General features: G+C 34.6%; 4 protein-coding genes across 11 annotated transcripts; 2 read left to right on the forward strand and 2 right to left on the reverse strand.

Annotated features, from left to right (window-relative positions):
- Positions 1–682: 682 nt before the first annotated feature.
- LOC124292745 (leucine-rich repeat and guanylate kinase domain-containing protein-like) lies at positions 683–6,455 on the reverse strand. The gene is made up of 10 exons (XM_046730501.1): positions 6,426–6,455; positions 4,835–5,134; positions 4,401–4,699; positions 3,770–3,974; positions 3,472–3,675; positions 3,122–3,337; positions 2,897–3,053; positions 1,795–2,093; positions 1,471–1,722; positions 683–1,142 (listed from the first exon to the last, which is right to left on the reverse strand). The coding sequence occupies exons 1-10, from the start codon at positions 6,453–6,455 to the stop codon at positions 906–908; spliced, it is 2,199 nt and encodes a 732-aa protein (XP_046586457.1). The 3' UTR covers positions 683–905.
- LOC107217828 (52 kDa repressor of the inhibitor of the protein kinase-like) lies at positions 6,059–9,026 on the reverse strand. Of its 5 annotated transcripts, none has more exons than XR_006902874.1 (6): positions 8,425–8,693; positions 8,058–8,220; positions 7,710–7,905; positions 6,722–7,066; positions 6,519–6,634; positions 6,059–6,431 (listed from the first exon to the last, which is right to left on the reverse strand). XR_006902874.1 is itself a non-coding variant. In XM_046731614.1 (6 exons), the coding sequence occupies exons 2-6, from the start codon at positions 8,526–8,528 to the stop codon at positions 6,615–6,617; spliced, it is 828 nt and encodes a 275-aa protein (XP_046587570.1). In that variant the 5' UTR covers positions 8,529–8,542; positions 8,971–9,026; the 3' UTR covers positions 6,059–6,614. The 5 variants fall into 5 exon arrangements, 4 of the variants coding, with proteins under 4 accessions (XP_046587570.1, XP_046587568.1, XP_046587569.1 ...); XM_046731614.1 differs by adding an exon at positions 8,971–9,026 and having other exon boundaries at positions 6,059–6,634; positions 8,425–8,542; XM_046731612.1 differs by adding an exon at positions 8,757–8,811 and having other exon boundaries at positions 6,059–6,634; positions 8,425–8,630.
- Positions 8,973–15,066, forward strand: LOC107217854 (protein ecdysoneless). Of its 3 annotated transcripts, none has more exons than XM_046731607.1 (6): positions 8,973–9,042; positions 9,536–9,767; positions 10,496–10,989; positions 12,137–12,608; positions 12,824–13,013; positions 13,816–15,066. In XM_046731607.1, exons 1-6 carry the CDS (start codon positions 9,040–9,042, stop codon positions 14,264–14,266), a joined length of 1,842 nt encoding a protein of 613 aa, XP_046587563.1. In that variant the 5' UTR covers positions 8,973–9,039; the 3' UTR covers positions 14,267–15,066. The 3 variants fall into 3 exon arrangements, with proteins under 3 accessions (XP_046587563.1, XP_046587562.1, XP_015511022.2); XM_046731606.1 differs by having other exon boundaries at positions 8,992–9,054; XM_015655536.2 differs by lacking the exon at positions 8,973–9,042 and having other exon boundaries at positions 9,132–9,767.
- Positions 15,067–16,295: 1,229 nt separating this feature from the next.
- Positions 16,296–22,395, forward strand: LOC107217852 (dnaJ homolog subfamily C member 7). Of its 2 annotated transcripts, none has more exons than XM_046731611.1 (11): positions 16,296–16,544; positions 17,536–17,693; positions 17,791–17,915; positions 18,295–18,483; positions 18,578–18,696; positions 18,991–19,144; positions 19,321–19,485; positions 19,667–19,832; positions 19,936–20,082; positions 20,170–20,322; positions 20,591–22,395. In XM_046731611.1, the coding sequence occupies exons 1-11, from the start codon at positions 16,459–16,461 to the stop codon at positions 20,695–20,697; spliced, it is 1,569 nt and encodes a 522-aa protein (XP_046587567.1). In that variant the 5' UTR covers positions 16,296–16,458; the 3' UTR covers positions 20,698–22,395. The 2 variants fall into 2 exon arrangements, with proteins under 2 accessions (XP_046587567.1, XP_015511020.1); XM_015655534.2 differs by having other exon boundaries at positions 16,297–16,544; positions 17,605–17,693.
- The last annotated feature ends 150 nt before the right edge of the window (positions 22,396–22,545 follow it).

Consider the following 22,545-nt stretch of genomic DNA (forward strand, 5'->3'; position numbering starts at 1 on the left):
TAGCTAGATATTGAGTAAATAAATTAACTATTGTATTTACACAGCTGATATTTCATGTGAAACCAAAGACTGATTTATTCAATTAAAAAATAAATTTCACATAGTGACCCAGTTGTTGAACTCACTCATTTCTATCTCACATCCTCTATCCATTGTCTTTACTTCCGATTAAGAATTGACTCTTCAGTATTTGATCCCAAGATACAAGGCTACACAGTTCTAAAATGTGCAAACTCTGCTTTATTGACAATAATAAATCCCTGGAAAAGCTTTTTCTGTTGTAATTGCGAGGGATATTAATTTTTGTCACAAGTAGATCATTGTTAAATGAGAACATGTCACCAAAATTTATGTTTAATAAACTGTGGTATAAAAGATTCAGTATTTTGAGTTTTCAAAAGTATTCGAATTTGAACTTGTTTATATGTTTATACTCTTCCAATTCTTGAAGAAAAGTTTTGGTTTTCGATGCATTAACGGCTTCCATTAGTTTCTGAATTTCCATAGAAAACTTTGATTTGCGTGATGGTTGACTGATGTAAAATTCGTAAACGAAATCGACCACTTGATTATAAGCCGATTCCAAATTATCTGTGAATACCTGAACAGCAGAGCAGTTTTAGAATGGTGAACAAGAATGATGTAAAAGTGTTAACTGTAACTTGACTTACTGCTAGGGAAATACAGCCAACGCTATTTAGATGCTGTTCGAAGTACTGTTCCCTAGACTTAGTTACAAGTTTACTGTGAAGTTTTTCCAAAAGTTTTGGAGAATCCAGGCCAGGTAAGCACTGTGAATCACAATTACAAGTGAAATATGTTCTAGGTGTATATTTATTTGTCTATTTGATCTGCTGTCGTGCTTTTCTACTTTATTTCAGATCAGCGTAGAAGGCGTGAAAAGTTTACAACAGGACTTGTAAAACTTGCATGTTACGTATTACTTGACTACTAACTCGTTTTGAAACAAACAGATCATCGCTGGACGCAGAGTAATCCTCCAAATTCTCGCCTTCAACAAATTCATCATTGTCCATTTGAAGACGTAACAAATCGTGTTGCAAACGAATTTTTTCTTTCAGTCTTCTTCTTTTGTCCTCTTCATTTTCGATAATAACGTTCGAATGTTCGTCTAGTATGACCTAAAAATGAATGTAAAGACTTTTAACATCCCACTCTCCTAAATAGGAAAGTTATTAAAATCACCCTGAATGTTAGAAGTTTAATTATCACTATACCGGGAGTTTTCAGCTAAGGGAGAAAGGACTTTAATTTTTAAAAAGGTTTTAACTCTGATTGGTCCAGTAGTTTTTTAATTATTTTAATAATATAATTTTAAAAAGAACATCTAATAATACATTCCAAGCTTAAAACTTTGAAGTTCATAAGCTGGCCTATCAACGTCAGCCATATTAACCACTTGCTACATAGGTAATTGGTAATCCGCGATCGAATAAAATTATTTGAAACCTTCAATTCATCGGGCATTGGTACAGTCAGCTTATCAGAATTAAAAGTCACTTTCGAGGAAGGTGCAGTAGTGGATTGCTCATCCTCTCCCTGAAAAGTGATATGTTTCTTTTCCATTTCAATGTCACTGGAAGTTTTTATGATTTCAGGAAGAGTGGTTTGGCTTTCCATGACCATTACAGTATCCATTTCTTCCGTTGCCTCCGATCCCATCGTAGTGCTAAAAGGGGATGAGTCCAAAGTTTCCAACACCTGTGGTAGTTACAATTTTTTAACTGATTTAACCTGGTACAAGACAAGCATGATAATTTAATGGTTCTTCACCTCGTTTAGTAATTCATAGATAAAGTTCACTTTGGGACTCGTAGATTCTTTCATTTCAATTGTAGGTCGACGGTATTTTTCAAGTTTAAAAGTTACAAGATTTTGCAGACTGCTCTTCACCCATGTAAAGATCTGTATCTTTTCTTGGATCCATAGTCGATGGAGTTCCACACTTTTGGTCAATACCAAAATTAACTTCGCATTCACGTATCGACTTTGCATCTGTAATGCTGCATGCAGATCCATGTGAGTGATACCGATTTTCTTGTCCAAAGCAAGTGCTTTGATCTCACTCACATCTGCAATAATCATTGATTTGTGTTATTGTTGTTGAGGATGAATGGACTATGGCTCCTGAATCAAGAGATGAAAAAAAAAATTTTAAACTGTTTTCAAAAATCTCCAGCAATGGTATTTGTACCAATTATTGTAAACGCGGATGAAAAAAACATCCCTGCTACCCAATGCAATCGAATTTGAATAAATTCGAATCACATAAGCTGAGGTAACAACAATTAGAGAAAAAGGTTTTGTAATTAGAACGTTTAAAATGATACAACTTTGGTGTCTTTTTTAAACCATTTCTGATGTTTTATATCTCCAGAAATTGTCTGAAACAGGTATAAAGAATCCCACATTCTAGTATAGTTATAACTCGCAAATTTAATTGTTGACGAACACCTGTTGTATCTTAGTTATACAAATCTATTGTTATACACTCTCAAGATTACTGTACGATAAATTTTATGAGGCGATCTCACAATCAGGAGATCTCTACATTGAATTAAATAAGCCTGAAAACATTAGAATTGGATACGAAACACTAGAGTTTAATCATTTTTAACTATCTTATTGTAAAATATTTTTTTAAATTGTTGATGTCTTAGCTTGTGTTGTTGGAATTTATTCGAAATCTGTTTTATTACATCTAGGGATAATATTTCATTCGTTTTGACTATTATTGGCATAAATGTAATATAATAAATAGAACAAACAACACTACGGTTTATTTTTTAAACGGTTCTTTCTCTTTTCATAACTTATGATTCAGGTAGTATAGCCAATTATTACTCAACTGAATTAAAAAGCTAAATCTACTAACGGAATCCGTAACTATTTCCTAGCCACTCTCTGGTCGATAAAAATTCCCCTCGTCTTGTTATCTCATTGAATTCTTCTCTACTAACGAAATGGTAAGTCGATCCGAGAGGGTTGTCACACGGCTGGTGCTTTGTTGTGTGACTAAGGCAGTACCTGACCTAGACAACCATTAAATTAAATTTCTTAAAATCCATGAGTGAAATTTCCATGAAACATTTTGTCTCACCCGTTTAGGCAAATCATTAGCGATCTTTTTGGCTAGTATCGACTTCTTCACTGCTGGAGGGCCGGTTAGTATTATTAACGGTGGAGTACTTTGATCAATCGGTGTAATGTGGAGGTCAATGTCAATGGTATTTAAATGTTCCAGAAGCATTAGCTTCGTTACACTGGAAGCCACCACCAGTTCTATCGGTGGTGCAAATATTGTGCTGGCAGACACCTGATTTGACAAATATGATGAAGTTGCAGCGCAAAGTATGCTTGTTCGGGTAAAGATGGGAATGATTGTATTCTTGGATGGTACAATGCAATTGTACAAATATTCCATCCTATTTTGAAGTCTGAGCAGTATACCTTTTCAGAGATGGTAACGCTGGCACCGTCGACAAACATAACGCTTGGCATTGAGAATAGTAATACATCTCGATAGTTTGGCCAGTTGGTACAGGGATTTCCACGGAAATCAATCTCGTGAACTAAACTTTTTAGATGAGACACCTCCAGTAAATCCGAAATTTTATTGTACTTTAAATCGATGTAGCGTAAGCCGTAAGCACCCTAGGTAAACATCGTTTTACTCGTGAAAATAATTTCTTCTCATTGCCAAATCAAGCGCACTTCAGACGGAATATTTCCTGTCAATTGAATTTACCTCAAAAAACTCCAATGTGGTCAATTTGTTGTGCCTTAAAATCAACGTGCGAAGATTTGGCAATGTACTTATACCGAAAGCAGATGTGGCAGATCTGACATTCGATATGCAATTGTATTCCAAATTCAACTCCTGGATGTCCAAGTTATCCAAGTTTTCAACGGATTCAATTATATTGTATCCAAGATTCAAAAACCTCAAGTGTCTGCAATAGTAAATTACGATTATTCATTTGGTAAGATAACATTTCCTGAAACTAGATTGTTTTGGATTAAGGGCGAACAGCACCATCTGACTTAGAAGGTATAAAAAGAGAAAAAACCATTCAAAAAATCTGTAACTATCTTACCTGTGCAGATGATAGCAAATATAATTGAAACAACATGTCTAGTACTGGATAGAAATGATTATGAAACCTTTTCTCAAATTCCTGATATCTCATCTTGTGTTATTAGAAATTGTCAAGTTTCATTTTCATCACACAGTAGGGAGGTTGTTTCTTTTTAAACGGTCTTTACTATTTTTTTAATTTGCGATTGAGATGCATGCAGTTCATTCATCCATAATGAAACAATATTTGCAGTAATCCCTAAACTTTTGATCTCAAAGCTGAAGGCAGATTGACAGATACCTCAAATTTACCAGTCCTTCAATACGTTCAATCACATTGTGCGATAAATCGAGTCTGACAATACTCCAAAACTCAGACAAATCATCGATCTTCGAAATATTATTATACGCCAAATTTACATATGTCAAGCACCACGGAGGTTTGAATCTCAGAACGTCTCTGAGCTTGTTACGGGCTGCATTCAAGTACATCAGATATGGAATTCCTCCGAGTGGCGTCAAGTCACCAATACTATTATTTTCCAAGTCAATGTACTGCAAGTAATGACGATATTGCAAAATGAAGATATCTCTCAGGCCCTGAAAAAATCAAAATCTACAAAACTATCATCAACATTTGCCCTAAAAAGGATTAAACTAAAAATTTTTTATCAACTTTTTCACACTAGTCGATCGACGAAGTGCGACAACATTTTGCCAATATTAAAATTTTACCATGTTCACAAGCTCGCACTTATTCTCAACATAAAGTTCAGTCTCTGGTGATTTTGCTAAAAAAGATGAGCATGCTCCAACCATTTCATCGGTCAATACATCGGTAACTTCGCTCATACCGAGGTCAATGTCAACTCTGCTTCTAACTTTGACTACAGGAGCAATGCTATCCTCCCAAAGTCCGATGTCAAGCGCAGTACCTCGTCCCCATTTACTTTCGATAATACGTTGCTTGTTCTCTTTATCGCTCTCCAAGTTTGGGTATAAAATTGGTAACGAATATTCTCTCCATCCGGAAAACTTGAAATATTAAAATAAGTCAGAGGTTTGCAATAAAGTCACGTTCAGCTGAAACTATTGCTAAGAGCTGGAGGATGTTCCTTTAGTTTTCTTAATAATAAATATCAAAAAGCCCGCACTTCGGATGATAAAGATGAACTTGACTTCCGGAGGGGCAGTTCGACTTGGTTTGGAAGAAAGTCTGTATTTTCTATATCTGTTGACAGTGTTCGTATTTTTTCAATTGCTGGTAATTTTGGAAAAGAGACAGATGTAGAACGTTGTGTTTTCTGAAGTTTTCTCCCATCTTGTCTAACATTAGGCTTAACTGTTACAAATTTACGGGAAAAAAAAAAGTTGTCCTGTGAAATAAGGTAAAATCATTACGTAAATAATGTGCAGAAAAGCTATTACCTAAATATTGAATCGTTTCATGAAAGTCATGTTTTCTTTAAAACGATTGGCATTATTTGCCAAATCCCACGCGTTTAATTATTGAACAAATTGAAAATCTTGATAGTCTACGAAAAATTTTTTTACTCTGCTAATTCATATGTATAAACGAATATCTGTTATTCGTACTTCCTCATTCATGGCAAATGAAAGACTTTTCATACGTTTCATAGAGTCCTGCATAACAGTATAGACTGATTCTATCTTAATTTACTGTTCAGGCATCGCAAGCATTTTGTATTACACTAATTACATATTATGGAAATAATTCTTTGTATGTGTGCTTCAACAAATTCACGAAAATACTAGTGACAGCTCTAGAGAAACAATCACAACTTCAATGTAGCTTTTGCTTTTCTGATTTAACAAATTTCAGATCATTTCACAGGCGTCTATAGTTTATCTATTCGGTTTAGAAACAGTAGTAAGATAATTGGATAATTATTTGGAGAATATGGAATGAATAAGGGAATACATAACGATTATACTTACTTACGTAAAATCTATTAGTTTTATTACTGTAAAATATTACATTCATTTTTGAAATTTTTGTTGACCATAGAATCGCATTAATGTTATTTATATCGCATTATACATCAATTGTACAGTATTGTGCGAAGAGAATCCGAAATTGTATCCGCAATCTGAAATTTTTTTCCCGGCATTCATTTCCAAGTATCTGTTTTGTGTTACAATAATGCTCCAATGCAATTTTCGCAATGAATGTTGCCCTTCAAGAATTTTGCATTAACATCAGTGATGAACTGTCTCGACAATCAACAGGAGAGGAATGGCCAGCCAAAACGTCACAGTGCATTTCATGTTTTGCTTGAAACACTAGCGTCCGTAAATCCAGTACCTGGTGCTGTAGAATGAATCTAATAGACATTTTTTCTAAAGACACGCAGAAGTCTTCAACTAAGCAGAGACTAGGATTTTTCAAGACCTGGACCTTCGATTCCTATATTCTGCAATGAATGTGGCTACCAAGCTGTATATCCATTGAAGAATGTCTTCAAGTAGAACCAAGATCAGCGTTCTACTAATATCAGGATGCAAGAACGTTCTCTGAAAGAAAGTTTTACATGAAACACCTCCTGATATTTAGGTAATGCTGAAATATGCAGTAGCTGTATCAAAAGTAACTGAAACCACCTTGAAGATTGGCAAGCTCCTTTGCTCCGAGAAGATTTTTTTTCTTTAATACGTTCAGAATAGCCCGCATATTTGCCAATTTATTTGCTGTTCTACGCTGCTTTTGCTGCAGCATTTTTATTTTATGAACATACATTTTTTTCGTATTCATCAATACTGTGCGGAAAAATTGCGTTTTTGTACTGTCTTCAGTGTGTTGGGGTGAAACCGATGTTGATCGCGTTACAGACACTTTGGGCTCCTTCTTTAGTGGTACGTCATTGATAAAGTCTCTCGGCGATACTGAGGTGGACCGGTCGACATATAATTTTCTTTCACTAGTGTCATCGATAACATATGGTATACCTATAATTTTAGGATTTGTCACCACATTATGAACATGTATTCTATCTGTAATGAGTTATTGAGTATTCCCTGGCGAAAATTATGTTTACAGACTTTTAGAAATTTCTAGAAATTTATTAGGAAGGCAAATTTCTAACGGTTTTTTAGTCATTGTCCAGAATCTCTGATAAATTTTAATATATACTATGAATTTTGTAGAAATGTTTGAATTTCGATGCAGAAAATTAATTTTTTATAATTTATGGTAAAACCTTGATGCTTCTTAAAAATTTCTGAAAAGTTATAATCCGATTTTCATTGGATGTGTTCTTTTACAGATACGTGCAAACTTTTTCAGCTATATACCAGAGAAATAAATTTCAATCATTTTCTAAAAATTCTTATTTCTTTTGGAAAATTATTCCAGTATACAGAAACACGAGAACACCAATATTCTTTAGATTTGTAATGCGAAATAAGGAGTTTAGGCAAAATAAGAAATATGAGTTTGATCTAGAAATTGGGTCAGATATTCACCTCCAGTTCGACTTAATTAAAAATAATCAAAAGCTTTCTTGAAGCTTGTAAAATCCTTCAAACATCATCAAAATAATTTAAACTATGTCAACATTTGAAAGCAATAATTCTATGTCTGTTAATTTACCCTCAGAATTGGATAACTCATCAAATTTTTCATCGTCGTCACTAAAATTTTCCTCATCCAAATATTTTACTTCCTCAGGGTCATCTTCCACCTCTTGGTGATTAATCTGTGATACAGTTTTCTGCTTCAGAGATTGGGGCAATCTGCTTTGATCGGACTTGTGCAATGTAATGTGAAACTCCTCATCCAAGGGACCCTGTAATGTGCTGAATTTTTCGAATACCCAAAAAAATTTATATAAGACACAACGCAGTTTCATTCTTCATTTGATAGTGTCGCATTGTGTCTCATTGAAAATACAGATAGGTTGCTTGTAAATACAATTTCTATACTTTGATACATACTTACATATGGTATTGCAAACTCTCTGAGTCTCACACAAGACTGGGACGTCCTGTCGAACGCATTTTCTGGAAAATGAATTGAGCATATCATAGGACTCGCGCCTCTGGGCTCTGGAATACACAGGCTATCGAGCCACTTTTGTCGTTTCGTTGGATCTTTTGGTAACCTAAGAAAATACACAGACGTAAAGAAATTATCTGCAAAAATATCGATACCTGTATCATTAATAATATCATTGGTATCGTTGTTGTTTTTTTTTCCCGCTAACATATACTCAAAAAACAACCAAATGATATTAAAATCAAGGTTCAGGTAAAATAATCCCATACGTAACGTAACATAAAGTAAAAGCGATATAAGTTTGACTAACCTATGAAAAGTTACTTTGTATTTCTTCTCTAACAATTTTTGTCTTTTTGATTTACGAGCCTCTGCCGATACATTCGTACAATTTAACGCAATACACGACGGCATTATTTCGTTTCTTCCTAAATAAGTTTAATACAAATTATTAGCTTTATCATTATACACTTGCTCGTTAACAACGTTTCAATGACGCGCGTTGCCCGTTACAATCTGAACCAAAAAACACTCATCCTAAGATGGTCGTAATCATGTAGCCTAGATATAAAGAGAACGATCGACATAGGCTGTTTGGCTTTATTTGCGGTCTGAAAGGAGGGAAAATATTACAGTTTTTACCATGTCCACCAGAATGGCGCTGGTGACATTAAGGCCAGGTCGATATCTGTATCATGCGATTACGGTATTCCCCTTATTCATAAATTTTCGGCCGTGTCTCATACATTACGATCGTTCTCCTTATATCTAGGCTCTGTAGCCGAAGTAAAAATTTTCCCTCGTGTCTCTCCTGTCTCTCTAAAACCCATTGAAATACAATAATACTGGAACTTGCACCACGCGTTAAAGACGTGTGTCGTCGCCAGCATCCTTGGTGAATATCAAAGGCGGGTGTAATTGCAATATGGTCTCGAGATTGGTAATCAGTTGATCGTTTTAGGTTTATTTATCATATTTTACTTCTGGTATAGAAAACATCATTCAATCTGACTGTAGTCCAATACCTACTCATCTCTGCCAATACAATGCAAGTAGTGCAGTAAATCATCACTAGATGGCGTTGCATTCGTAGTTTGTATTTAGTCTCTATAGGGACTCTACTTTGTACTGCTTTTGAATAGTAATACGTTTAGCAAACTGTATTTTCGTGCATCATGGTGCATCAGATCAGCGTCGATGGAGGAATGATTCAAAAGCTCTAGTCTGCAACTTGGTATTTGAAAAGTTAGGTTATGTCAGGGCTGATTCACTCCGTTGTTCATTTTGCAATATGCATAGATCGCAGTTAGATCAAAGTATGTATGTAATTGTGAAAAGTTGAATGACATTAACTGAGGAGAAATCAAAGAATAAGTATAATCTGATTACTGAAACGATCAATCATGTCAATCCCGCTGCAGTATACTAGAGAGGATGATCTTGTCGAGTGTTTTCTTTTTCCACACTTGTGTTACAAATCGACGGAGGAAATATCTCAAGATGAATTAGTATCTGAAATAAACAAATACAATAATCGAATTTCAAAGTATACTCATGAATACATATGGCATAGAGACTCGTTAGGCTTTCAAGCCAGAACAAAGAATATTATCCAGCTCAACAAAGAACTTGATGGTGGAGCTCGAGTGGAAGGTAAAGTAAGATAATGTTTTGTAGGTATGAAAATGTGTGTCACCAATTTCATTGCATGAATTATACAGGGTGTCCCTAAATTGCCTCCCACGGACTAGCCAGCATAATACCTCGTTAAAATCCAACCGAGAATTTCTTTTCCGGAAGATCGTCCGACGCATAGTTTTTGAATTATAAGCGATAGCGCTAGGCCAATCAGAGTGCACCATTTCATCTAGATTTGCCGCCACGGAAATTGCTGTTTTGTTCGTCTGGGTGAATTATTATTATTTGTTTACGAATTAAATATCGGCACCTCCCCTCTTTCGCTGCTGTACCCCTTATGCTTGAGGATGCGCTTCTGTTTACACACACAAGTGTGCGCCCATGGATGTGCGGCCGGCAGCGTATGCCGCGGCAACAATACCGAGGTCAGCGCTCGAGAAGGGGTACAACAGGGAGAGAGGGGAGGTGCCGATATTTAATTCGTAAACGAATAATAATAATTCACCCAGTCGAACAAAACAGCAATATCCGTGGCGGCAAATCTAGATGAAATGGTGCACTCTGATTGGCCTAGCGCTATCGCTTATAATTCAAAAACTACGCGTCGGACGAGCTTCCGGAAAAAAAATTCTCGGTTGGATTTTAACGAGGTATCATGCTATCTAGTCCGTGGGAGGCAATTTAGGGACACCCTGTATACCCTTCAATTTATAGCACTATTAGTTCCAGTTCCTCTTTTGTAGATTATCAGCTACCACCACACATATATGCTAGTCTGCGATTTGACGAGGATGTTGGTGACGAGTGGTTTCTTGTGTTTCTGGTAATGGAACTGACGAAGGCATTCGATGGCTTAATCGTAAAATTGGTTGACTCTGATGGAGAATTTTTGCTAATTGAAGCTGCAGAGTCTTTGCCAAGTTGGGCGACACCACAAACTTGTCAGGATCGTGTTTTCATATATAATGGCGAAATACATGTTGTTAGAGATGAAAACCTGTCTTATATAGAAATGCTGCGAAACATCAGAGAGAAACCTACAGCTTCCAGAATGCAGTATGGTATACAAGCTGCTATTCAAAAGAAAATTGCCATATACCCAGAGGAAATACAAAACAGAATCCACAAAGCTCGGGTCTTTTTACCAGAAAGAGCTATCGCCATACTAAAACAGGAACCTGGTTTGATCGCAGCTGCACTGAGGACTGTTTGTCAATCGGATCCACTTGAGAGAAAAGTAAGTGTACCAATTTTCACTGAAATATCAGGGGCCAATTTGTAGATTTGTCTTTAATTTTTTTGAGTTTCAGAACAGATTATCTTGAATCCGATTTTTATCTGTATAATTTATTCTCCATTTCCATTTATTTCCATTTCAATTACTCTGCGATTTTTTTTTCAATCGTTGCCATGTTGTCCACTAGTGAAAAAAACTGGGAAGTCGAGAAAAATCTAAAAAATTCTAAAAATAACCTGGGAAATTAGAGAAAAGTCAGGGAGATTTATTATTAATTTTATTTATATTCATTAATTTCGTTTATTCATACATTTTTATGTTTTTGAACTTACATCCAACATTTATTTATTTAACTTTGCAATACCTCAGTATTCCTACAAATATATTTATATACCCGTATCTTTATTTTTGACTTGTATAATCTGTGTATTTCATCTTTTAATCCCACTTTTCAAATAAAATACTAAATTCATAGGCTTCTAGTAGTAACTCCCCTTTTAGCATTTCTTCTATTTTCCTCTTGGCACCCTCTGCCATATGTTTTCCATCCATGTTTCCCATCTGTCCCCCAATTTCTTGTCCATACTCTTATACTCTTACATGTATACTGCAGGAAATTTTATTATCATTCGAGGAATTTTACGGCAGTGTACTAAAATAAAAAAGAATAGAGCTTTTTTGATGAAGAAAAGAAATTCGGGAAACAATTTTTTTTTACGTGCTCGGTTCCATGACTTATATAGATCATAAATGTGTTTTTGAAAACCGATTGATTTGGAACTCTATATATTAGGTAGCCGAATTGGCGCTATTAGTCTGAATTTTAGTTATAAACAAATTACATTTTGGTCAAGAAAAGTTAGGGAGAAGACTGGGAATTTTTTTTTACTATTTTTAGTGCCCACCATGGTTAAACAGCCATATTTTATAATGTGGACTTGATTCTGTAAGCATTTCTAGAAAATAAATTCCTCTAAATCTTGTTATTTAAATTTTTGTAACGTAGTGAAGTCTATATACAAGCAACTGAAGAAGTTTAAAGATGGATTTTTATACAAAGTTCACTTTCAAGGCTTATAACACTTGAACTATTCGAGCTGCGGATTTCTAAACAACCTAATAACAGATATCTGGTTATTTCTTCCAGGTTTGCCAAGCGATGAAGTACTTTCCACCAGAACAACGTGCCATGGTCAATGTGAAAATGACTAGATGCCTATACGCGATGGCAACTCACTGTCGTTACGCTGGGGATCCAAGAACTGGTTGGAATTTACCTTCACCCAATGATTCTTGTCATAAGCCGCATTTGTTGGGGATAAAGATATCGTGTGGATTGGAAATGCTTGTTGCACGAGCCAGTCGCAAAATCAAACAGAATGAAGACAATGAAAATAAAAATGAAACCGAATGGGTTGCATATCTGAAACGGTTGACAGCAAACGGATATTTCCGAAATCTTTTAGAGGGTAGTCAAGAATACAATCGACTGCTTAGAATGGCCAAGGAGTATTTTCAATCCAGTTCCAGGGATCATTCTTTATTTGGTGACAAGAACGAGGCTCATCGAATATTGGAGACCTGGCGTAATGCTCCGCACCATGATATCGAGTCATTGAGTAAGACGTCTACGATCTTAGAAATTAACTCTGATTTCTAAACACATCTTGTGTACTTCTTTTAAGCGTACCATTTGTATATATATTTAAAGAAAAATTCAAGTTTATTGTTTCAAAATCAACACTACTTCAAAATATGAAATTGTTATCATCAAAAGCATATTTTAAGTGGAAGACGTGCTGTGTGCACATGCTGTATTTAGTTTTTGTAATAGGTGAAGGGCGATTGAGCCCTCCAGACAATGATAACTGGCTCAACATAGATCCAGAACAACTGCACTCAATGCTGGACCAGCAGTGGTCATCAAATGATCGAATGGTAGATCAGCACCCGCCATCAATCCAAGAGAAAGTTCGGGAATTTTTGCAACATTCAAGCGACGTAGATGGAGTTCAGTTCCCGGGGTACGTTGTTCATAATTTTGGAATGAAAAGACTGTTTTGAGAGTAAATTAGCCAGACCGTCAAATTAAAGAATTATGAAAAGAGAAAGAATCGTTCAAGAAATCTCCATGAATATATTATTTGCATGAATAATAAATAAAGAACACGAGTGGAACAGCAATTCTATTATCTATTATATAATAAGTTATCAATAATTGGAGTAAAAGCTTTCATAACTAGAAAGATTGAAATGATTGAACTTTCTTGTTCTTTATCCGATTCTAATGCTAATGGGCTCATTTTGTTCACCATAGAGACTTCCATAGATCACCTAAAAATTTCTACTTACCATTATCTGCAGAGTGGATAAAAATATATTACTGACTACTGTCATTAAAGTATAACAGACCTTCATCAGCAATTACATTTGTGCATTATAGCTATAGGTTGATTACAAATTTCTTGCATGTTTCTCATACAATTTGTGATAATTTAGTTAGTGAACTAAGCCGAAAAACATTAGAATCTGATCAAAAACATCAGAGTTTAAGCTCTTGGAACGTTTCTAAGTGTAAAACTTTTTAAATTCTTGACATCTTAGCTTTAACTATTTGAATTTGCTCGGAATCTTTTGTATTATACAGTGGGGATGTTGTTTCATTCGTGATTACTATCATTGATTTGAGCAACATCTCTGGAAATTTTGCAAAACAGTTTTATTCTCTATCCCAACTTTTGATTCTGACGGTCTAACCAATTCATCTTTAATTTGACTTCGATCTGGTCTGAGTTGCATAGCCAATAGTGATGATTTATGATTCAGCCAACTGTCCAAGTCAAATGACGATAACAGCGAAATCAGAGCAAATGGTGATGCCGATGATACGAGGATAGACTTCAATGCAGATGCATTTGATTCCGCTTTACGTGGAATCTTGGATCTTGTTGTGCCAGGAGATGAAAATGATTTCGACAGCAACTCGGAAGGTTCGTTGGGTGGAAGCGAGGAGGATAAAGGTGGTGAATTGGACAAGTACATGAGACTGCTCGACTCTCAACTAGAAATGGATTTGCACCTTAGCGGATTACGAGAAAAATCTAATACAGACACTTGCGTTGAAGATTCGACTATGGAGCTAAATTTAAAAGAAAGCGCAGAAGGTGAAGCAGGAGGTGCAGGAGCTGTTGGAAATATTCTTGGCGGACCCATTCGACGTCTCTTGCATTTACACCTGCAATCACCCTCGACTGTTCCACCTGACTTACAAAGTTAAATTTTTCACAATTATCATTAATTTTAAGTACGACGTCAGTAGTCAGCTTATCTCCAATATATTTGGACGAAAAGCAATCGTATTAGCCAATGTATTGTGAATTGGCAACTATTGACTTGCACTATTTTTATTTTTTTATTCTCGTTTTATATCTTTTGTATTATCAACACTAGCAGTAAAGTTCTGTTATAACTTTCCAAATATTTCGTCTATTAAACGCAATTGTAAATTAATATTATCGTAAACATTTGAGAGCGAGAATTCCTTCTTCGTCTAATAAACGGCAATCGCCTATACTTACTTACTGAATTCGTTGTTTTGGCGATACGCCAATTGCATAGCTCATAAGGATGCGCCTGCTTTCGCGACAAGATCCAACGTAAGTTGGATTATTAAGCTTGGACTACAAACACTCACGTCTATTCGTATGCGTATGTACAAATAAATACTTGTATACAACACCTTGCGATATGTCGGACAACATACGATAGGAATGGGCGACATACATTCATGATGTTTCGACTACCGATGTTTTTTAAAGTCTATGGAAAATATTGAACTATCGATATCGTCAAGCCGAAAGTAATTTAAATTTCTGTGCAAACATCTGTCAGCAACTTATCTATAATAAGTAAATACACATTACTAATTGTAAGGTCGATAATAAATCTGTATTTTCTACGAAATTTCTCGCTGTTAATTAGAGTATTTAAATATTTAACTTTCCATAATTTACTTTATATTAAATTCTCATATTTTGTACACATTCTTAATTAACAATAATGATAATTAAAAATTTTCGCGATCATTTTTCTTTTTACAATTATAGTTAGAAATGTTTTAACTTTCGCGCCTGTTTTCGCCATCGATATTAACAATCTATTTTTCGATATTTACAGAAGAACATGGATTGTTCGATACTAAGGAATTGAAACGATCGATAGTACGATCGTTTGAAACGATTGATATTTTTTACCACATAGCCCGTGCCTAACAATCAAGAAAATCTTACATTTTTCGATTGTCACTCTTTAATTCGGATTGCGCCCAATTGATTCCTTTCTCAAAATTACGTTGATATAATGTATCAAATAATTGATTCCAGCATCATCCAAAATCTTCAATATTTTCACCAAAAATACAATGGGGGCCTTACTTTTATAAAGCGAAATATTTTTAGTCTTAGTATCGATTTCTATGATCCTTGACAGACTAATTGGTCCCTCATGAATGCAGAAAAAACATAACGTCCGCTGGACCAACAGCAGAGAAATTACGAAGGAAACTTTTCATTTTTCGGTTGTAACTCTTGAGACGTTGCTCACAACGTATTTGTAGTGCGCGCAATCGATTTCTCTCGCATAATCACGTCGATTTAGCGTATCCAAGAATTAAGTTGCCTATTTTTCAAAATCGGCCGGATATAGACTGAAAAAATCCTTGCTATTTTGCGATTTTCAGAGCTCGGAAAATTTTCATTTACGATTATAAAAACAGTTGTATATATGTCAATCTATAAATTATGACAAAGTAGTTAAAATAATTATAAATAGAATATTCAATTGCATATCTACATAGAAATCTGCGAATTTGAATTTGAATAGTAAATCGAACGTGCAATTGCACAAATAAATTTGTTCATACTCCATTATTCATCAATATTACCAGATCTCTTCTTCTTCTTCTTTCAAATGGCTATGCTAGGGAATGGAATTTCGAGAACTATGTTAGGTGTTTTAGTTGTTTAATTACATATTCATAAATTACTTTCTTGGAACGCCTCGGATAAAAATCTTAATACGAATGTTACTGGAGTTCGAAAGCCGCAGGAATATTACCAGATGCGTCGGCAATACATGCAAAACTCATACCATAGACTTCAAAAATATTAACCAGACGTACGTCGACATGCTAAAAATAACGATTAGAATTTAGGAACGACAAATTCATACATAGTTCAAAGTCATGTCTGTAGATGCTGGAAGTAAAAACGGGCATAAATCTTAGCTCAAAGACCATCTTGATGTTCGGGAACCACGGGACATTCCATACATTCTGTTCTGTCAGTCTTGCCCTGCAGAGTTACGGTTTTCTTCGCATTAGATCTAAAAGTCGTTTATAATTTATAAATCATCTAACTTGTGGTGATCGAATAACTTTTAGTACTCAAGTTGCTTGCAAATAAATAAAATATGGCTGAACAACTGAACGATGAAGAATGGGACCCCATCGATGATCCTGATCCTATTGAAGAAATACAACCCTTTACCACTGAAGAGTGAGTTGTTATATCCCAGATACGCTTCTAGAGCTCCGAAAAATCACAACTCGCTGCAACTTGTGTTTTTGACAGCCATGCAAATTCCCTTCGATTCCTAACTTAGTGGTTAACAACTTCTTTTCAGATTTTTAAACCCTCGTCGACATTTTTGATCACACATTGTTTCATCGACAAGCATGCTTAGCTACAGAAAGCAGCGTTTATATGACCTCCAGGCCACAATGATGCAATATTTTCTTTGCACATAGTTCATTCATATCAAGTACATTAATTCTTATCTAAAACCTCAATCGGTATCACAATCAAGAACACTAATCATATGGTTCATGGATGGAGGATGAAGTTGGTAATATTAATGTAATGATGCATATTTAGGCAACGATTCTTCATATCTTTAGGATTATCCAATTTCTCTTAACAAACCATGATAAATAAAATATATTTGTATAAATTCCTTGAAAGTCATTCTCAAATTGTGCTATAATGATTTTTTCACTGCTTTATATTTTGTTGCAATGATATTACTAACGTCAGCCTTATTGTGATGCCCACTTTTATTGGCCATAGTCTCCAAGTTAATTAAATTTATAGTATTGGTCATATAATGGAAGTCTGTTGTATTTTTTTTGTTGGGTCTCATACTTTTCCAGTAATCGCTCGACGTAATTCAATTCTCTGGGCACTGACTAGTGATATTACGACTCAATTTTATTTTGTAAGCTCTTGATAGTTTTCTTTAAGACAATTAGTGTCTATGTAACATCTGTTGTTTCCCAAGATCTGCTTGTTATCTGTGCAAAAGGTTCACTTCTCATATATATGTGATATTTACTTATAATTTGTCGTTAATAAAGTTTAGAGTAATCCATCAAATCATCTTTCAAATGTTGGTTAAAATTTTTGCTGAATTTTTATTTTTAATATGCTGTCTTTCATTTTCTGACATACATACATGAAAAATTTGAAAAATATTTTGCTATTATTTTAGTGTTCAGATAAAGGCACGGAAGATGGATAATAAACATTCTAGGTACCTATATATTTCTTCTATTTTCAGATTGGCAGAAATGAAGAAAGAAACTGGCAATCAACTTTACAAAACCAAGAAATACGCAGAGGCCTTAGCAGTTTATACTGAAGTAATCGGTAGGTGTCTATGAATAATAACAATGGAAAAGCGTTTGTTCTGAACGTGAAGAATTCATTTTGTGATCAATTATTCAACTGAACAATAATTTTACAGAGCTATGTCCCAATTCACCAGCGTACTATGGAAACCGCGCTGCGTGTTATATGATGCTGGGTAAATATCACGACGCCTTGGCAGATGCTAAGAAATGCATCGCCATTGATCCAGGATTTGTAAAGGTATATAAGTCTAAACACTATGAAATCCGCAACAAAGAGACTCATTTATTAAAGATTAATGAGACCCAAGGTATGAATCAAAAGTTAGGTAGAAAGAAAAATTCGTCTGAAAAATCTCCAGCAATACTTTTTATGCCACGATGGTGAACAAGAATGAAACATCATCCTTTTCTCAAATTGTAAATATCTCAGTTGGTATTATTCGAATTTGTACAGAATCATTTTTATCACATGGTATGGATGTTGTTTCATTTGAGTTCACTATCATTGACAATTAATATTGCTGCAGATTTTTTCAACAGTCTTTTCTCTTTGTTCATAACTTTTGATCACCCTAAAAAATTCTGAAATATTTGTGACATGTATAGTATTCTTAAAGGCTTATCCACGAGTTATGAAATGCTCTCTGATTGTCGGCGATAACATCGGAGCTAGAGCAGCCATGGAAAAGGTGTTGGAGCTGGATCCCAGTAACAGTGCTATTCTCTCGGAGAAAAAAAACTTGGAACACCTTGAGAAATATTTACAAGAAGCAGAAGTGGCTTATGGAAAAAAAGATTTTCGTAAAGTAAGATTCATTTATTATAGAAGTTTGACGAGATCTGACAACAAAATCAATGCTCTATATGAAAATGTTCAAAATTTATTCACATTTATTACAGGTTGTATATTGCATGGACCGCTGTTGTGATGTGAGCACCTCTTGTGTGACATTCAAGCTCCGCAAAGCAGAATGCTTGGCATTTCTAGGCAGATTTCAAGAGGCACAGGAAATATCCAAGTTTGTTATATTTATTGATTGTTTTAGTTTTGGTATCCTTCACCGTTTTAACCCTGCGTGTGAACACAGAGTCTTTTAGGGAGCAGTCGTTTTCTGAATATTAATTTTTGTGAACAATACTTGAAAACTTTTGAGTCTGCCAACTTTTGAATAATATAGTTAACGCTTTGAGAAGAAACCCTGAAGTTTTACCGATTTCTTGAAAGCGTAGAACAGTTTGAAAAAGTGTATGGACAAAAGGTGTAAAAAATCAAGTGTTCACACGGTGGGTTAATCATGTTTTGTCTGTTTTAGCGATGTTTTACACATTAACAAACAGAACGTAGATGCAATTTATGTACGCGGCATGTGTCTTTACTACCAAGACAACATAGATCGAGCATTTATGCATTTTCAACAAGTTCTTCGATTAGCACCTGATCATACTAAGGCGATGGAGATTTACAAGGTAACATCAAAATCCAACTACAGTTTCAACCATATCGTAGGTTTGTACTTACACAAATGAAGTCATGAAATATTCTTAAATCTCTTATGCCTTGAAACTTTTCTCTCTTATCGTTACAACATCTTGAAAACAATATTAATGATTATAATACTTCTTCAATTCTTGTCATATTTCAGAGAGCGAAATCTTTAAAACAGAAAAAAGAAGACGGTAACACTGCGTTTAAAATGGAAAAATATGCCGAGGCATTCGATCTGTATACCCAAGCCTTAACCATAGATCCTCAGAACATATTAGCCAATGCTAAATTACACTTCAATAAAGCATTGATATATGCCAAGGTAAACACACAGTTTTTATCCAAACATATAAATTTGAATATTTGCTTAGGCGGAATGTATAATTTTTTGTAAAAGCTGTACTTCCTTTTTGCATTGCATTGTAATTCATCAGCTTACTGCCACTTTTGCCATCAATGACGTGGTTTATTCCCATATGATTTTACGATAAATATGTTTCCAGCTAAGAAAATTCAGAGAATCTTTAGAAGAGTGTACCGAAGCACTGAAGCTCGATGAAAGTTACCTTAAAGCTTTACTTAAACGAGCCGCCTGCTACATGGAACTTGGAGATTTTGAAGAGGCTGTTCGTGATTACGAACAAGCATGTAAAATGGACAAGAGCAGAGGTACCGTGAAATTAGATAGCCTACAAGAAAAATCAATTTTTGCTAGAAACACAGCATAATTTTCCTTGAATTAGATTTTTAACTTGTCGAATCTTAATTTTAGATAACAAAAGATTGCTGCAGGAAGCCAAGCTTGCATTGAAAAAATCCAAGAGAAAAGACTACTACAAAATTCTTGGCATTGACAAAAATGCGTCAACCGACGATATCAAGAAAGCATATAGAAAGAGAGCCATGGTACATCACCCAGGTAATATATACCGTCATTTTAATTTTTGGCGATTGAACCACATCATTTGACAGATGATTTTTTCATAATGAGTTTCAAATTTTATAGATAAACACGCGAATGCTTCTGAAGGCGAGAAAAAAGAACAGGAGAAAAAGTTCAAAGAAGTTGGCGAGGCGTACGGCATTCTTTCAGATCCCAAGAAACGTGCGCGATATGACAACGGTCATGACTTGGAAGATATGGAGGGTGGAATATACGGTGAGTATTTGACTTTTCTGACACTGACAAAAAAATTATACTATTCCATTAAAAAAAAAAAAAACTAAATTGACTTTCATCTGACCTTGGCAATTCTGCTTACGATAAAACTGACACTTTCATCTTCGAACGATAAATGTTTTGCAGGAAATATTTTTTCGTATCTTGCATAGTTTCAGAGTAATCGGCCTGGGGCGATTAAAATGAAAGACCCTGTATATCCCTATAACACAACAGTTATGCTAACACGTAATTTTTTTTATTGCAGAAATGGATCCAAATGCAATGTTCCAATCCTTCTTTGGACATCATGGTGGTGGCTATCAGTTCCAAGCAGGCAGTATGCCCCACGGTTTTACTGCCCACTTTGGTTAATTCTATTTCAGTACTACTGCTATATAATAGATATGTGTACGTCATGAGATGAAATGTACCTCTGTATATAAAATCATATCCATTTGATCTTTGGGTTTCTGTATCGTTCAATTTGACGAAAGTAGCTTGCTCAGATATCTGACTAGTTATTAAATTTTCATATTTTTTCTCTGAATGTTTTTTTCTTCTGTTTATGTGACAGAATAAAATGTCTTCAATTATACCTATCAAATTAAGGTTTCCGACGTACAAAATTTCCTCTTATTTGCAGAAATTTGAAGAAATTAGTGTAAAATCCATTTTTTCTCAGCATGTTAAGTGATAAAAAAATATGTTCAGTTGACAATTAGCATTCTGATGAAAATATTAACTGTTCGTTTACAAGTGAGGAAAAGTTGATTTTTCGACACGGCAAATCTCTCGGTTTTGACCTGAATATTTTGATCATTACATTAACATGATGAATAGATGTTTCTGTCAATTCTTCTCAACCAGAAGAAATTCATTATCTGACAGGACCGAACAATCACAAATATTACAATATATAATTTTATTTTCTTCCGTATTTCATGAAAATCTGAGCAAATTGAATATAGCAATTTATCACATATACTTTATTTTTCCGTTTGCCAAATAGCGTGATGCAACTTGCATTCAATTGGTAACGGAAATATTATTCTTCTTCGTTTCATTATGTTACATCACTTTATAAGATGAATGAAAATAAGTCTACTAAACGTTTACTTGATATGAAAATTTGCTGCACTAATTTTTGTAGCTGATTGTTAGTTTTATCAAAAGCGCAATTGAAGATGAGACTTTCAATTTCTGATAAGCTGCAGGCTTGGAGATACAGTGACCAACAGTCGAAATGTTGAACGAATATTCAATAACTCTTCCATTATTGTTCTTTGCCTTATTAAATCATGTAAACGTGTGTTGAAACGTTCTATTATGGTATGAAATACAATGACGTGGCAGTAACCATCGAATATATTTATATCATTAGCATAATCGTATGACTGTAGCATGGATCATTGATATTAAAAAATCCAACCGATGCATGCAAACTTTACTAGTCTGAATCACAGTGATTTATCTCAGTGTTTTACAAAAGATTCCATGCTACAATTTTCCTCCTTATGATGAGTGAAAGTTTAGCACATATTTACTCAATGCTATACTAATCAAGGCATGTCAAGGCAAAAAGAAAAAAATATCATCTTGCCTTGTATTGCGCTAAGTCAGTTACCCTGGATTAATTATATACTAAAACTGAAATTAATAACCCATGAATATTTGAAAAACTGTTATCTTTACAGTTATATATTGTGTGATAGGGACGATTCTTTACAAATTTGTACAGCTCTATTTTATTTTTGGTTTTCTACTATTTTTTTTCGGTATAATTATTGCTGATGAATACGATGTGACCAGAAAAACTGTAATGCTGACATAAGCAACGTGTTGAAATATTCCTATCGCCATCGATTATAATTTAAAATATATATTTAATCAAATTTAGAAAGTAATGTTTTCTGTGGAGTAGATGTTCGATGATATCAGATGTTTCAATGTAAGAGTTGAGATTATCGGAATGAAGGTAAAGAGTATCTTCATGAAGTAGGCCTTGGACCCACTTACACCTCAGACTGCATTATGTATACTCGTAAGAAAATAAAACTATGACTTAACATATATTGTATGTCTATAATGATATGTTGTTTTAACTTGATCTCATGTTACATGCATTAAATAATACAATATTGTACTCCTGTGCTGATTTCTTTTCGTCGTTGCAACATATATAGTTGAAAAATTATAAAACAGGGTCTCTGTTGTCTTTCA

The sequence above is a fragment of the Neodiprion lecontei genome, chromosome 2 (genome assembly GCF_021901455.1).
Source record: "Neodiprion lecontei isolate iyNeoLeco1 chromosome 2, iyNeoLeco1.1, whole genome shotgun sequence".
NCBI lineage: Eukaryota > Metazoa > Arthropoda > Insecta > Hymenoptera > Diprionidae > Neodiprion > Neodiprion lecontei.

Excerpts from the sequence above, each read along its gene's own strand:
- LOC107217852 (XM_046731611.1), top strand. The coding sequence starts at position 16,459 with ATGGCTGAACAACTGAACGATGAAGAATGGGACCCCATCGATGATCCT. Across the intron at positions 16,545-17,535 it reads CAACCCTTTACCACTGAAGA|TGTTCAGATAAAGGCACGGA; the intron begins GTGAGTTGTTAT and ends CTATTATTTTAG. Across the intron at positions 17,916-18,294 it reads TTGATCCAGGATTTGTAAAG|GCTTATCCACGAGTTATGAA; the intron begins GTATATAAGTCT and ends GTATTCTTAAAG.
- LOC107217854 (XM_015655536.2), top strand. The coding sequence starts at position 9,518 with ATGTCAATCCCGCTGCAGTATACTAGAGAGGATGATCTTGTCGAGTGT. Across the intron at positions 9,768-10,495 it reads TGGTGGAGCTCGAGTGGAAG|ATTATCAGCTACCACCACAC; the intron begins GTAAAGTAAGAT and ends CCTCTTTTGTAG. Across the intron at positions 10,990-12,136 it reads CGGATCCACTTGAGAGAAAA|GTTTGCCAAGCGATGAAGTA; the intron begins GTAAGTGTACCA and ends TATTTCTTCCAG.
- LOC124292745 (XM_046730501.1), bottom strand. The coding sequence starts at position 6,455 with ATGTCTATTAGATTCATTCTACAGCACCAG. Across the intron at positions 3,338-3,471 it reads GCGTTACCATCTCTGAAAAG|GTGTCTGCCAGCACAATATT; the intron begins GTATACTGCTCA and ends TTGTCAAATCAG. Across the intron at positions 1,143-1,470 it reads CAATGCCCGATGAATTGAAG|GTCATACTAGACGAACATTC; the intron begins GTTTCAAATAAT and ends ATTCATTTTTAG.
- LOC107217828 (XM_046731614.1), bottom strand. The coding sequence starts at position 8,528 with ATGCCGTCGTGTATTGCGTTAAATTGTACGAATGTATCGGCAGAGGCT. Across the intron at positions 8,221-8,424 it reads TACAAAGTAACTTTTCATAG|GTTACCAAAAGATCCAACGA; the intron begins GTTAGTCAAACT and ends GTATTTTCTTAG. Across the intron at positions 7,906-8,057 it reads GAGAGTTTGCAATACCATAT|GGTCCCTTGGATGAGGAGTT; the intron begins GTAAGTATGTAT and ends AGCACATTACAG.